The following is a 16,362-nucleotide window of genomic DNA, read 5'->3' as shown; positions in this document are numbered from 1 at the left end:
ACAAGTGGGTGAAGGAGCCGTGCCCTGGTTCACCTCCCGCCTCTTTCGGCACTCACCTACACTGTAGAATTAACGCGGTTTCACAGCACTTGAACTGCCATGGCTCAGTGTTATAGCTTGGGAGTTGTAGTTTTGCAAGGCCTCTAAAATCGGGACAGTAAATAATGTGCAACTCTCTGAAAACGGGAATTCCAGACAGGAAAACAATCAGGGCCAGCTAACACCTCCCAGCAAAGGATTCCCCCAAGCAGGAAACAGCCAGGCCTTGAAGCTGCACGGCCATTCAATGCTAATCAAGGTGGCCAACAGCAACATTCACACTTGCCTCCAACCGACAAGAGTTCTCCTACCCTGGACATTATTTCAGAGATATATAAACCTCACTTGACTCGTTTCCAACAAACCTCACAACCTCTGAGGATGCTTCTGGAACATGGCCATACAGCCCGGAAAACTCACAGCAACCCAGCCTTTAGCTTTCTTTGCCGAAGAGTGATGGCACCTCACCAACCTACAACTTCTATCATCCTATAGCAGGGAGCTATGGCAGTTAAAATGGTGTAGATGCACCCCAAGAAAAACTGTGTTCCATTCCACACTTTGTGGTTCAACTTTCTAGGTGTCCCCAAAGCTATATATAGTACTCTGGAATAGTTTATATAGGTTGAGCATGTCTAAATCAGAAATCCAAAATACTCCAAAGTCTGAAACCATCCAGGTGGGTGGCTAAGGTAGTCACACCTTTGCTTCAAGTGGTTCAGGGACACATTTGTGCACAAAATGTTAAAAATATCATAGGAAAGGTAATCTTAAGGCTATGTGTAGAAGGTTATCTATGAAACTTCAGTTATTGACGGTTTAGACATGGGATCCATATCTAATGTGTATGTTGTCAAAGGCTTTCATGGCCGGAATCACTGAGTTGCTGTGAGTTTTCCGAGTTGTATGGCTACGATCCAGAAGCATTCTCTCCTGACCCACATCTATGGCAGGCATCCTCAGAGGTTGTGAGGTCTGTTGGAAACTAGGCAATTGGGGTTTGCATATCTGTGGAAAGTCCAGATTGGGAGAAAGAACTGGCTACCAGTATTAAAAAAAACAAACCTAAAATCAGGACAGTAAATAAAGAACAAGACTTAGAAAACAGGGAAATTCCAGACAGGAAACAATCAGGGCCAGCTAACACTTCCTAACAAAGGATCCTCCAGGCAGGAAGCAGACAGGCTTTGAAGCTGCAAGACTACTCAATACTAATCAAGCCGGCCAAGTGGAACATTCACACCTGCCTCAGGCAGACAAGAATTCTTTCTCCCACCCTGAACATTCCACAGATATATAAACCTCACTTGCCTAGTTTCCAACAGACCTCACAACTTCTGAGGATGCCTGCTATAGATATTGGCGGAACATCAGGAGAGAATACTTCTGGAACATGGCCATACAGCCTGGAAGACTCACAGCAGCCAAGTAATTCACATATTTTGAGTGATACTGCTAAAATACATATGAACAGTATTGCCCCTGAGCTTGTTGCTGGGTATGGTTGCTGTGCTTTTATCCTTTTTGTGTGACCTGTTGCAGCTAATGAATAATTTTTGAGTGAAGAGGCATAAATATTAAAAATACATTTTAAACATTATTTCCATATCCAGGGGCCCATTCATACGACACAGTTACAGTGCTATGATTCAACTTCAACTTCCATGACTGCATAGTGTAAATCCTGGGAGCTGCAGTTGAGAGAAAGGCATTCAGAATTCGCTTGCCCTTGACCAAACTACAAGTACCAGCAACTCAGAGGATGGAAGCATGACAGTTAAAGTGGAATTGTGGTGCCATAATCATGTGGTGTGAATAGGCCTCATGAAAGCAGCACCATGCAATTTAATTACAGCAAACACACAACACCAACTCGAAATTGGATATGAAAAAGGACTAAGGCAAGCTGTCCCAAATGTCGTAACTTTTGAGAAAAAGAAAAAAAGTGGCATATCTGCATATGCCCCTAATGTGCCCACCTTTTCCATACCACTGAGTAAACCTATCCAGGAGCTGCATATAACTCACATTACTTCCCTTAAGGCTGTCTAATCTTAAAACAGTTGCTACATGTCAAATTGCTATATCAACTGAGATATTGTTAGCTATGCTATTATGTCCGTTTGTCCTAGATCTGTAAGCCAACATGAACACTCGTATCCTTAGTTTCAATGGAATCGCACAATTACGGTACTTTTACCAGATCAAGAGGCCAATTAAAATATTTATTTTCCAAACATTCATAGATGCTACATTCAAACAGCCACATCAGAATTAGACAATAGTGATATTTCTTTATTTAAAAACACACTGAAAAGCAAAATCTTTCAGTTAAGAAAGTCAAGGAATTGTTTTTGGAAGTGGAGAACAGAGGAGGGTAGGACCAGAACCGCAAGTTAAAACAACATTTTAGAATAGTTTAAAATATAGTTCAGCACTTGCAATTAAGCCACAATTACAAAAAAGTTAAGACATTTATTTTTACCTATTATTGGCTTTGGAGAAATTGTGTTTACTTTGGCAAAAGTTGTAGTGTTACTATTTCAGTCTATTCTCCTTTCAAAATATGTATTATACTCTTTGCTGATGTAGGCAGTTCTTCTGTGATCTTTCAGATAACTGAAACCAAGACTTTTGTGGACTGTGGGCACTTTACTTAAGTTGTGTGTGGGAGAAGTATATCTGATGAGGAGCGCAAAGTATTAATTTAAATTTCCCACAAAACTGCCACAGGGAAGTCTGTGAAGGTTTATTTCATACAAAGACCTGGCCAACCTATGCATCCCCTGTGACTTAATTACATCTAGAAATGGATAAGAACCAAAATGGTGTCACCGATCCCAATGCATGCCAACTCTCAAGACCAGCCACACTTAAGTTTTCTGAAATAAAACATTAGCCATGTTGAAGCCTTCTAAAATAAAAATACAGTCCCATTTCAAGTTCTCAGCAAAATAATCCATTCATTAAGCAACAAAATGTTGTGTTTCCTATGACAAATTCTTTAAAAAACTAATATTTCTTTTCTTGACAGTTTCGCTGCACTTTTAACATACTGTACTTACATCCATAGAAACATGCATGTAATACCAATCAATATCATCTTTGGACAAACAGTGCCTTCTTATTATCCTAGTCTGGGATAGTTTTAACAATGGATAAGTCTGCCTTGGGAAAATGGGCTTAAATTGTTTGTTTGCTTATGTATACCTCCTCTGTACAAGGCCTCCTAGGGCTAACGCATTCTTGGACAGTCAAACACTACTGTCTTAGCCCACAATCCTAAAACCTGAAGCAGTTTTTATAGATGTAACCATGCATCCACAGTCATGTTTTAAGGATTTTAGAGTTGGAAACAGGAACTGATTCAAGGAGCCATGCCCATAGCACAGGAGGTACACAGAAGGAATTAAAACTTTTTAATTTCCTGCCAGTACATAAATGGCAAATCCTTGGGGGGGATAACAAAGTTGACCTGGAACATCACTAGAAACACGTTGGAGATCATATATCTTCCCTGGGCAGCATCACATGTTCAAAGCACATGTGAATGGCTAGACTTAAGTTGATTTCAGAGTCTCTGCACCTGCCTGGTTCTATCTCTTCTACTCCGTATCATCTCCTCAGTACTGATCAGCAGGTAAGAAAAGGTAGCACAACAGACAGATAGAGGATGAAAGAGCTATAAAAGCACCCCTTAATCCCTCGCCTGTTATCTCTTGCTGCTTCGCCTTGTCTCTTTGCCATTGCTGACAGCATTGGAAGAGGAACCTGTCCCTGTTGAACTTCCGCTCTGGTGGTTGGGCTGACTCCGGGTGATGCGGCCACTGGTGGGGTGCGTGGGCACTGCAGGGGTGTGTGTGGAGCTGCTGGGGCCAGAGGTGATCAATCCATTGCCATTCTGGTTGTCAGTGGCTGGCGGGAGGGGGAGAGAGAAAGAGAGAGAGAGAGTGAACAAAGGACCACATGAACTTTTAAAAATTGGGGTTTTATGACAGGCTTATGGGATTTAGCCAGGTTGGGGGGGGGGTGTTCAGTGCATATACAACTGGGCTCAGAGAGTGGACACTACTTGCAAGAGCAACGTTTTGCAAATGGGTTCCAAACAGTTTTTCTCCCTACATTTCTCTTTCAAAATGGTGACATGGCCCCCATGGTTTGAAGCAGCTTCAAACCAGTATTGAAGAAAGTGGCTTGGTCGTGTAGATGATGACAAAGGAAACTGTGGAACCAGTTTGAGGCCCAGATAGTGAGGGCACAAACCACAAAGCACTGATGCGCATTAAGGACATTTGTTCATGTGCTTTTGTATTTGTTTGCTGTCTGGCTACCCCAGTTTGAAGGTAGCTAACTTCAAACTGCATCAAATGGTCAGTGTAGATCAGTGGTTCTCAACCTGTGGGTCCCTAGATGTTTTGGCCTTCAACTTCCAGAAATCCTAACAGCTGGTAAACAGGCTGGGATTTCTGGGAGTTGTAGGTCCAAACCCCCTGGGACCCACAGGTTGAGAACCACTAGTATAGATGGTGCCTAGCTTATGCTATTTTCTGCTGCCATTCTGAAGTCGCAGTGTTTACTGCCAAGTGTTTGCTGGTTCAGTGGGATTTATTTTTAGGTCAATATACAACAAGACTAAAAGCCAGAGTTCGAAATACCTCCCAGATTTTGGGAACTGTAGTGCAAAAAACTAACTTTCACAAACTCTGGTTGCAATCTACAAGCAGAATGCAATGTTGTTTTACTCAGAAGCAAATCTCTTCATGTCAACAGTAGGCAACTGTGGGAGGATATAGCCCCCTACTGCACTCCCGATATAAAACAACATTTTCCTCTATAAACGCCTTCTAGGGAGCATAGGGAGATTATCATTTCCTATTTTAAAAAAATAATTTCCTGGGCCTAAAGAAATTATTTTGAAGCTTTAGGGGCCATGAAAATAGCCCAATCGATGCATTCTGCCCACTCCTTTTCTCTGTACACAATGGGATTTACTCTCTAGTAAGCATGTGGTCCACCATGCCAACAGGACAATAACCCCTTCAAAGTGTTGTCGAAGGCTTTCATGGCCGGAATCACAGGGTTGTTGTGTGTTTTCCGGGCTGTATGGCCATGTTCCAGAAGTATTCTCTCCTGATGTTTCGCCCACATCTATGGCAGGTATCCTCAGAGGTTGTGAGTTATATACCTCACAACCTCTGAGGATGCCTGCTATAGATGTGGGTGAAACGTCAGGAGAGAATACCTCTGGAACATGGCCATACAGCCTGGAAAACACACAACAACCCCTTCAAACCTACTTATGGTGAAACACACCAAATTGACCAGATGTGACTTCTATTCTCCTTAGATGAGTAGCATGAATGTACTAAGTGCCTACCTGCCGATGATGTGGAGGGGCCTGGCACAGTCTGAGAGGTCGTGGGGGCTGCATTGTCATTCTGCGTCTATGAGAGAAAGCCAAAGATTGCTCACATTATTTAAGTTAATGCAGACTTCACAAACACAAAGGACACTTGGACAACAAGTCTCACCAAAATAGAATGAATGGCAATACAAATTGCATAAATAGGGATGGGGTGGAGAGTTAGGAATAAATGGTATAAAGAGGTTACAACCATTTGCGATATCAGCATGTAGAAGAGGAATAGAGGCTCCACAAAATATGTGCTAAATGTCCATAGTAATATAGATAGGCCAGGGAATTTTGAAGTTGTTATCATCTTGGGCCCTTTCACACTACACACAAATAGTTCAAGAATTTCATTTTAACTACCATGGCAAGCTCCTAGGAAATCCTGGAATTAGCAGTTTGTGGGGAGAGGGGTTTAGAAAACTTAAATCAGGGAATTCCTCTAGTGCCTCTCACCAGATTTGAAACCCTGGTTTTCATATGATGTAGTCATGGCAGTTAAAGTGGAGTCATGATGCCGCAATTGTGTAGTATGACTGGATCCTGGAAGTATCCCAAAGCAAGGGGAGCACTCAATTCTGTGTGTCAAGGAAGTTGCTGACATTTTCGTCATCTTATCAAGGCAGATCCATTTAGGCAACTACAAAAGGCTGCCAGATCCATAACCATGCAAAGACTCTGGTAGCTTCAAGAAATTGTGTAGAAGGGAAACATTTCTGCAGTTCTATTTTTAAAGGTATAAAACCAGCCTGAGGTTCTGGATCTAAAAGGCAGCTTTATTGAGCTGACTCCTGAATGGTTAAGCTGTATAATCCTTAAAATTTTATCAGCACTTTCACTTCCATAGGGCAAAGAAAAATAAAAGTTGTTGAAGGCTTTCATGGCCGGAATCGCTGGGTTGTTGTGAGTTTTCCGGGCTGTATGGCCATGTTCCAGATGCATTATCTCCTGACGGCAGGCATCCTCAGAGGTTGTGAAGTATATTGGAAACTAAGCAAGGGAGGTTTATATATCTGTGGAATCCTCCGTATAAAGGATTCCCCAGGCCGGAAGAAGCCAGGCCATGAAGCTTGCAATGCCATTAATGCTAATCAAGGAGATTAATTACAACATTCACACTGGCCTCCAACAGGCAAGAGTTTTTTCTCCCACCCTGGACCTTCCATAAACCTCACTTGCTTAGTTTCCAACAGACCTCACAACCTCTGAAAATGCCTGCAATAGATGTGGGTGAAACTTCAGGAGGAAATACTTCTGCAACATGGCCATACAGCCCGGAAAATTCACAACAACCCAAATAACAATAACTTCATACAAATAATAGTGGTATAGATCAATCTTGTGACTGGGTTAGGAATAGGCTCTAATGATAGATAATCCTACCATCAAAATGCATTGCACTTCCCAAACACCATTCAAGGCAATACTCACATTTTTGTTTTGTGACTGCTGGGCAACATACTCTGGGTTTGGCTCACTAAAATTTGGCACTTCTGAGTAAACCATACAAAATCTGAGGCAAAGAGATAGCACCAATTACAACCATTACTCCTTTAAACCATTTCCCCTTCAGTATGTAACATTACTATTTAATGAAGGCATTTTTACAACTGAAACCATTGCCTAACATAATTATATTTGGTTGTATACTACAAGAGGAGATTCTGCTCTAAAGGGATTTTGGCTCTTCTCTAAAAGGTTATATTCCCTTATAGGAATGTGTAGAGAAACATTAAGAAAACAGTCAGCTTAGGAGGAGATGCTATGGAATTTAACTCAGATTACAAAGTAAAAATATAAAGATAACTTTTGCAATGTCTATGTTGTAGTATAGACAGGTGGGAACTCTGACACTTCAGGGGTAGCAGGTATCTATTCTTCAGATATGGAGCAATGTCAAGTGAATTCCAGAACTAGAGATGTGTCTATAAACACTACATACATTTGCTAATCAGTAGCTGAGCATTTTCTTATGATTTGGCCACTATGCCAAATTATCACCAGTACTCTAAGTCCATGAAGATCCAAGTCTTATGTTTGAACTATACTCCACTTCAAGAACTGAGGCCTGCTGGAGGGCTACTCATCTGTACTATCAGTGGAGGCCACACTTCCCCATTAGGGCACCACAGCTCTGCAAAGCCCTCTTCTTGGAGGCCCAACTAGCACTCACACTGGTGTCATTCTGACACCCCCTAAAGCAGTGGTTCTCAACTTGTGGGTCCCCAGATGTTTTGGCCTTCAATTCCCAGAAATTCGAACAGCTGGTAAACTGGCTGGGATTTCTGGAAGTTGTAGGTCAAAACACCTGGGGACTCATAGGTTGAGAAACACTGCCCTAAAGCATGTCTTTTTAGTACTTGAGACTCCTACTTTGCAGCCAATCTATTTAATTCAAACCTGAACATGTCAATTATTTGAACTTGTCTTAAGCTTCTTCAAATGTCAGATTTGAACTTCTGAAACTGTTAATTTAATTTTCATCTGTTAAAATTATTCTACCTGTTTAAACTGACTTTGTTATAACCCCCCCCCCCCAAGATCCTTGGATATTAAAATCTTTTAAACAAACCAGCTAAAGAAACTCACACCAGTATTCTGTGATCTGAGCTGAGGCTAGGTGGGTTCAGCTCCTAAGGACAAATGAGGTTCCCCTGTCTACCAGTGGGACCCTGGACCACCAGTGGAAATCCACCTGCCCAATCCTCAACTCTGGACCACAAGATTAGGACTTACTCTCCAACTTTTTGTAGATCTCCTCCACGTCCAGAATACAAGGTCAAGCAGCCTTTGAAAACAGTTGCATACCTGATAAAGGAGACATGCACAATCAAAAGCAGCACAAAACACCTTTAACAGAGAAAATATGCTAGTTCAATTCAGAACAATGGCAACACCTGACCCTCTAAATGTTATTGGTATTCACACCCCATCAGCCCTAGTCAGCACAGCCAAGTATAAGGATGGCATCTAGAAGGGCACACAGGCCGCATTCTTCATCCACATGTGCATGTTAATCCAGTTGGATTTTCATTTTAAGTCAACAATTTTTCTCTGCAGTTCTGGATAAAGGTGGGTATGATCAGGCAAAAGTCTTTAAGTCTCACTAAACATAGGATGAGCCAGTCTGTGTTCTTATGCCACTTTGTTTAGGAGTGGGCACCACTGAATTCAGTATGACCTGCTTTTGTATAAACATTTAGGAGTGCTTTGTTAAGCATTCCTGCTGAAAGAGTTGACATCAAATTATTGAAAAATGGGTTTTCAAGGCTAACTCTCTAGAATAGGTGGACAACTGTGAACATGGCAGTGGCCAATTGCTCTTCTGCACCTGCCTGGCCAGCCACAACAGCACATTTCAATTATATCACCTCCAGTGGACATTTTGGCCAATTACTCCCTTTATTCTGTTTTGGAAAGGTGGGAGAGTTCAGGGGAGCAAACAATTGCCTTTTTGGCCACTGTTTGAATATTTTGGGTGGCCTTTTGGGTGGTTTGGGGAGACATCACCCCCAAATCAGTCCAATTTTTATTTTGAGGCTTTGAGGAGTTTCTGAGCAATCCCAAGCTCTGCATTTGGGGCTTCAAGAACTGTATGCATCCAACAAGCTATACGTTGTCCACTTTTGCTCTTAAAATAAGCATTTGCTATAGCCATCACCAAAGCTGCATGGCAGAGTCTGGAAGCTGCAGTAGCAAAAGAAATAACCTTCCCAAGTTCTTACCAACATGGCAACAATGCTGCCTATTTCATCTGCCTGAATTGCCAATATGTACCTGCCTTGGCCACGGACCGTAGTAACTGAGCGTTAAGGGAGTTGTATTCCAAATCTTCTCTTGGATTTGGCACTGAGACAGGTCAGTGCATAGTGAATAGGACTAGGACCAGCCCAATTCAAATCCCCTTTTCGCTTGGACTAGTATCCCACTCAGCCTGACCAAAATTAAACAGTATTAAACAACTTGGAAGAAAGGCAAGATGGAAATACACATTTTGCAGTCCTGTATCTGAACAACTTCATTTTCTTTATCGGGGCTTGGAAACATCAGGCTGTGGATTGCATGGGGTCAATAATGCCCCCAACCTCTGTAATATTTTTCAAAAAGTATTTGGATGATTTTTCCTCCTCTCAAACCCACCTGTTTGGAGTAGTTCTCATAACTCCAAAACAATACAGTTCCTGAACAAATAGCTGAAAATAGCCTAAAAACAAAACTGAGTAATGTGATGTCACTTTCAGTGACCCACCCCTCTTTGAAGTTCCTTACCCCTATCCAAAATTATCCATACCCTTTGGTGAGTCGTATTATGTCTCCCGGCTGAATTAGGTTGCCAACATCATCCCATACTGAGATATTTATGCTGCCAGTTTTGTCAGCTACTTTGCATGTCCGCACTTCATGACCATCCTTGGTCTTGGTCACTCTGCCTGGTGATAGTAAAGTTACCATAAGTCAAGAGAGCAAAGAGTGGGTGTCTGCTTTTGTGCCAGAAGGATGGACAGAAGCAATGATGGCCCCATCCCAATTGCATCCCATGGGAGTACTTACATGGGCCGTCCTTTAGCCCCAGAAAGAAAACAACAAATAACATATATATTTAAAGATGGAAAGGAGAGTGTTCCCTCAAAAAGTAAAAAAAAAAAACAAAACAAAAACAAACAGTCTGGCATGTGATAAAATACATGCAATGTATACTAACCAAAGAATATTTCCACAAGCAGTGAGGGTCATAAATGGTAGCGAACATCATACAAACAACATGTAAAATATTGTACTATACCTATCCATACATGAATATGAATACTGTACAAGAAAAAATCTAGATTCCTCAGTAAGAAGTACTCCACTTGCTGACACATGAGGATATGCCAATCTGCTTCCTAGCTTTTCCAAATACTAACAATAGTCAAACTACTTCAGAGTACACATGTATATGATTGTACTGTAAAATGACATTGATAGAAGAAAGCCCTGATGCAAACCATGATTAATAAAGGAAAACAATAAAACAGTATACAAAGTATACACGTTGGGTTGCCAACTATCTTGCATTGAGTTTTAAAAATAAATTAGCCACCTTCTTTTCTTTTTCTCACCTGTTTCCAGCACAATGAAAATAAGATTTAGGTTTTTCAAGCCTGGTTTGATATCCTTCACCAATGTTTCTGTTGTCATGTTGAATGGCTTTTGATTTCCAGTGTCTAAACAAATAATTATGGTTTTTAAAAGACTTCACAAGTAGCAAGTGGAACAAACAAAAACATGTTGTCTACAGTGGACAATGTTTTTATTTTATTTTAATGCTGAACTGAATCATTGTTGCTTTATTTCAATCCTGTGCCCCCCCCCCTTTTTTTTTTTTTACTAAGGACATAGAAGTTATATTCCATACTGTCCTGATATGAGTGGTTCATTCTATCATTACATTTCCACAAATCCCACAACCACAGCTTGTACTCTTGGCTTGTAGATTGAAGTATCTATAGTCTTACTACTTTTTTAATCTACCAGGAAAAACACCTAAACCAATAAAAAACCTGGACAGAATCATAAACTTTTCAGAAGTGTGCCTACAGTAGTGGTTAAACAGAATATTTTAATTGTTCATATAATCTGCTGTGTGTTCAAAAGAATTAAAAGTAGAGGAAATCATTTTCAAACAGCAAATCTGTAGCAAAAATACAAATTTTATTTATTTATCATGTCTGAAACAAATTGGGGGTACAGTTATAATGTATTTTTTTAAAAAACACACACACAAAGTTAGAAAACTTGATATAATACTAGATTTCCTTTGACCAAAAGAGAAGCCTTCCCACAGGATCATAACACATCTGGGAATCCCCTGGGCAACGTCTTTGCAGATGGCTGATTCTCTCACACCAGAAGCGACTTGCAGTATGCATCCAAAAATACTCATGAAAAACATGTAGATATCCAGGAAACAATATAGATCAGCTTTTGTTATAAAATAAAATGTTGAATCCTGTATATGTAAAACAGAGATGGCTAAACTGTTTTGAAAATGTAGGGCTCTTCCAGATAGGCCCTATATCCCAGGATGTGATCTCAACTTTGCTGTATTATCTGGCAGTGTGGACTCATATAATCCAATTTAAAGCAGAAAACCTGGGATGAAATCCTGGGATATAGGGCCTGTCTGGAAGCTCCGTACATGAGATAATGCATACATAAAGGACTCTGAACTTTGAAGAAATTTGTCTCCAGCTCTATGAGCTGGATAGCAGACCAAACACGTACAAAATATAGTATGCACGCTTTCAAAACGCTTTTTCAATGAGAATGGACCCTTCTACACTGCCATATAAAATCCAGATTATCTTCTTCAAACTGGATTATATGGCAGTGTAGAAGGGGCCTAAGTCAAGCGGTGCTTCGAAAGCTTACATTGTGTATTTTCGGTTGGCCTAATAAAGGTATCACTGTTTTGTCGATTTGGATGTTTAATCTTGCAGGTATTTTGGACTTTAAATCCACAAACACTTACTACAAGGATCATTTTGGTGGCTTTTTTTGTGACCTGAGTATGAACTCTAATCAAAATCTAAAAAAGAATATTGCCATAGTTCTGGCAACTATCTGAATATGAGTTGGTTCATATTCCACGTTTCTCACAACATGGGATCCAATATGAATACAACAAAATTCAGCTAAAAAAAACCAAAGATCAAACTACAAGTGTTTTGTAGTTTGTACAGACTATGAATTCCACAGTCTGGGATCATCAGGCTGTAAATCCTTTAGTAGTTTCATGAAACCATTATTAGTCACAATGACAATCTACAAGGCAAATGTTTCAGACCACCTTTATATTGTCCTGGTCTGAAAACATACAGACACATATGCAATATCAGCATCATCTGGGTGGTTGGGTGGGCATTTATATACATCAGGAGTTATTTTGTTAGGTTTTTCTTTACGGCATTTGGAATTTTTAAAGATAATACCTATGGGTATTTTAAGCATTGCTCTACAAAAAGGAATGTAAAACAAAACAAATGTCTATAGTTATTTTTAGTTTGAAAAAGAACTCCATTCTGATGTCACAGAAGTTGTTATCGCTATCAGACTATAAAACTCTAAATAATAGTATATTGGGTTGCTGTGAGTTTTCCAGGCTGTCTGGCCATATTCCAGAAGCATTCGGCCACATCTATGGCAGGCATCCTCGAAGGTTGTGAGGTCTGTTGGAAACTAGGCAAGTGGGGTTTATTTATATATCTCTGGAATTATGTGCAGGGTGGGAAAAAGAACTCTTGCCTGCTTGAGGCAAGTGTGAATGTTGCAGTTGGCCACCTTGATGAGCACTGAATAGCCTTGCAGCTTCAAAGCCTGGCTGCTTCCTGCCCGGGGGGGATCCTTTGTTGGGAGGTGTTAGCTGGCCCTGATTGTGATAATCTCATCAGTGTCCTTACTGGTTACAACTCAAGATCAAACCATGTTGCACATTCCCTTGTTCTGTATTTACAGTCTTTGACATAAGTCATTTTAAAAAGCAGGAGAAGTTGCAACCTCTTCAGTTGAATGATCCCAAATCAGATTCTACAGGGATGGGGACAGGCAAAACCAGATTCACCACCCTATGCTCCCAACCAGACACAGAGAAAACATTATTGCGCTTGTTATTCCCATGGTTATGGATACTCACATAATTATGATACAAATTATACACCCATCCTGGTATTTTGTGAAAGTTGCAACTCCAGTTCTGTCCGCACAGCGACTATTTTTACCTGTTTTGAATGTAGGACACAAGATGCTATTTTAACTGAAATCTCAGGAGAAAGGTTCCTAGTTTAATTCTATTTTAGTGTTTTAGACTTTTAAGTTGTATATTGTATTGGGTTGTTGTTAATTTTCCGGGCTGTATGGCCATGTTCCAAAAACATTCTCTTCTGACGTTTCACCCACATCTATGGCAGGCATCCTCAGAGGTTGTGAGGTCTGTTGGAAAACCAGGCAAGTGGATTTATATATCTGTGGAATAATGTTTAGGGTAGGAGAAAGAACTTGTCTGTTTGAGGCTCGTGTGAATGTTGCAATTGGCCACCTTGATTAGAATTGCATAGCCTTGCAGCTTCAAAACCTCACTGCTTCCTGCCTTGGGGAATCCTTTATTGGGAGGTGTTAGCTGTCCCTGATTGTTTCCTGTCTGGAATTCCCTTTTTTAGTGTTGTTCTTTATGTACTGTTCTTATTTTATAATTTTTCAACACTGGAAGCCAATTTTTAATACTGGCAGCTAAGCAAGGTGGCCAATTGCAACATTCACGCTCACCAAAAACAGACGAGCGTTTTTTCTCCCACCCAGGACATTCCACAGATACATAAACCCCACTTACTAGTTTCCAACTGACCGTATCACCTCTAAGGATGCTTGCCATAGTTGTGGGCGAAATTTCAGGAGAGAATGATTCTGGAACATGGCTACACAGGCCGGAAAACTCACAGCAACCCAGTGATTCCGGCCATGAAAGCCTTCGACAACACATTGTATAGCGTATTGTTTTTAGTATTTTTGCTGATTTGATTCTATTTTAAGAGAGAAAAGTGGGATATAAATATAATAATAATAATAATAACATTAATAATAATAACATTATTATTATTATTATTATTATTATTATTATGAATAATAATAATAATAATAATATGATCTGCACATTGGGTGCCGTGCCAAAAGATCTCAGCCAGCATTTGGAAACAATAGACATTGACAAAATCACAATCTGCCAACTGCAAAAGGCCACCCTACTGGGATCTGCGCGCATCATCCGAAAATACATCACACAGTCCTAGACACTTGGGAAGTGTTCGACTTGTGATTTTGTGATACGAAATCCAGCATATCTATCTTGTTTGTTGTGTCATAATAAAATAATAATAAACACGGCATCATTATCCAGGGGACAATTCAGAAAAAGACACCTTCCCTTGTTTTTAGTCAATTTCAAGTTCTGATCAAAAGCAAAACAAAATGGACCATCTGGTGAGTTCTTTTGACTCCAGCTTTCCTTTCTGTGCAAAGCACCAAGTGGCTGAAGCTGCATCTCCACTGTGCAATTACTGCGGTTTGACCCCGCTTGGTAACTGCCATGGCTCAATGCGATGGAATCATGGGAGCTGTAGATCTGCATGGCTCTTTACCTTCTTTACTAAAGGATGCTGGTGGTGCCTCGCCAAACTACAAATCTCAGGATTTCACAGCACTGTGCCATGGCAGCCCAGGTGGGGTCAAATCGAATCATTCTACAATGGAGATGCACTCCGGATCGGTTAATTCCTACACCCCGATAAAAATGACAACAGAAGAATGAATGGGTTAAAAACTGCAATGAAACAACTTATTAAAACGTGCTGACAGGCAGAGATTTACCCTTAAAGAACATGGATCCTGCGTCCAGCCCTGCAGCGTCCGCATTTATTTATACACTATTTCCAAAATACCAAAGATACTGGTGTGTTTTTTAAGCATTTTCCTTACCAGCAATTCCAAGGCAACCAATTACATTTTGAACACGAGAAGGTCCCCCAGCACTTTTCCGAGGAAACAGCCTTGTTGGCTCGCAGACATTCCAGGAAGTATCCTGCAGCGTTCAGAACAGCCAATCGCGACCTCGAGTTGCCGTTCGACATGCAGGAATGTTCCAATCTTCCAGCCAATGGGAAGCTGGCAGAGTATTAAAGTGACAGTAACAACCTCCGAGGTTTCATCGGTTTGGCAGCAGAGGGCGCTGTGGTGCTCTCTGGCCTGAGGAAGGAGAATTTCTAGTTTTCTGAGGCATCCCCCCAACAAAGGATCCCCCCAGGTAGGGAGCGGACAGGCTTTGAAGCGGCAAGGCTATTCAATGGTAATCAAGCTGGCCAATTGCAACATTCACGCTTGCCTCTAACAAACAAGAGTTCTTTCTTTCTCCCACCCTGGACATTCCACAGATATATACACCTCTGAGGATACCTCTGCCATAGATAAGGGTGAAACGTCAGGAGAGAATGCTTCTAGAACATGGCTATAGAGCCCGGAAAACTCACAGCAACCTATTCATGGGGTTGTTATAAATAGATAGGTAACTTGAGGACACATCACACATGTAAGTGAATGAGGTAGAACTTTGGAGGAGGGGACTGTTAAGAAGTTATATTTTGTCAGTAAATTCAAACCATTACTCATTATACAAATAAAGTAAATTAAATATTGTTACCTTAGGCCCCTTCCATACTGCCCCTATATCCCAGGATATGATCCCAGATTATTTGTTCATCCCAGGTTATCTGGCAATGGAGGCTCATATTACCCAGTTCAAAGTAGATAATCTGGGATCAGATCCTGGGATATAGGGCAGTTTAGAAGGGGGCTTTATTCTCATTGCATCCGTTGCTCCACAAAGAAATTCTTCGCTGCTTTTAACTTATCACTCTCGTGCTCTGAATATCATAGAATCAATCATTTCAATTAATGGTATTCTTCCATTTTGAATACTATAGTGTTAGAAAGATCCTTGATTCATTCCCGCTTGTGGCACAGAGTTGCCAGAATGCAGATCTGCAGATTTTACTTTGTGGGTTTCTTTTCTTTTTTTTTACCAGAACCTCAAGAGCAGGGGTCCCCAAACTAAGGCCCGTGGGCCGGATGCGGCCCATCAAAGCCATTTATCCGGCCCCCACAGCACAAGGGCAGAAGGGGGTAGGACTAAATGACCCAAGGGGTATCTTCTTCTCTTACAACCCTTATTATTATTATTATTATTATTATTATTATTATTATTATTATTATTATTATATTGTATGACACAGCAAACAAGATAGATATGCTGGATTTCGTATCACAAAATCACATTATTATTATTATTATTATTGACACAACGACGTTGTATGACACAGCAAACAAGA

At 40.7% G+C, this 16,362-nt stretch overlaps 2 protein-coding genes across 3 annotated transcripts in view; one reads left to right on the top strand and one right to left on the bottom strand.

Moving 5' to 3' along the window:
* Positions 1–2,245: 2,245 nt before the first annotated feature.
* Positions 2,246–15,110, bottom strand: nabp2 (nucleic acid binding protein 2). Of its 2 annotated transcripts, XM_062970932.1 has the most exons (8): positions 14,957–15,110; positions 13,122–13,206; positions 10,549–10,653; positions 9,741–9,879; positions 8,186–8,257; positions 6,881–6,962; positions 5,417–5,483; positions 2,246–3,954 (listed from the first exon to the last, which is right to left on the bottom strand). In XM_062970932.1, exons 3-8 carry the CDS (start codon positions 10,625–10,627, stop codon positions 3,752–3,754), a joined length of 642 nt encoding a protein of 213 aa, XP_062827002.1. In that variant the 5' UTR covers positions 10,628–10,653; positions 13,122–13,206; positions 14,957–15,110; the 3' UTR covers positions 2,246–3,751. The 2 variants fall into 2 exon arrangements, with proteins under 2 accessions (XP_062827002.1, XP_016846714.2); XM_016991225.2 differs by lacking the exon at positions 13,122–13,206 and having other exon boundaries at positions 14,957–15,100.
* Positions 15,111–15,262: 152 nt separating this feature from the next.
* Positions 15,263–16,362, top strand: part of rnf41 (ring finger protein 41) — a 39,111-nt gene continuing 38,011 nt past the window's right edge. Inside the window, exon 1 of the mRNA XM_008104005.3 lies at positions 15,263–15,281. The gene's annotated coding sequence lies outside the window, so the exon portion shown is untranslated. The remainder of the gene's footprint in view (positions 15,282–16,362) is intronic.

The sequence above is a fragment of the Anolis carolinensis genome, chromosome 2 (genome assembly GCF_035594765.1).
Source record: "Anolis carolinensis isolate JA03-04 chromosome 2, rAnoCar3.1.pri, whole genome shotgun sequence".
NCBI classification, from domain to species: Eukaryota; Metazoa; Chordata; class Lepidosauria; order Squamata; family Dactyloidae; genus Anolis; species Anolis carolinensis.
The sequence above is the reverse complement of the archived record's forward strand: the minus strand, read 5'-3'. Positions and strand labels throughout refer to the sequence as shown.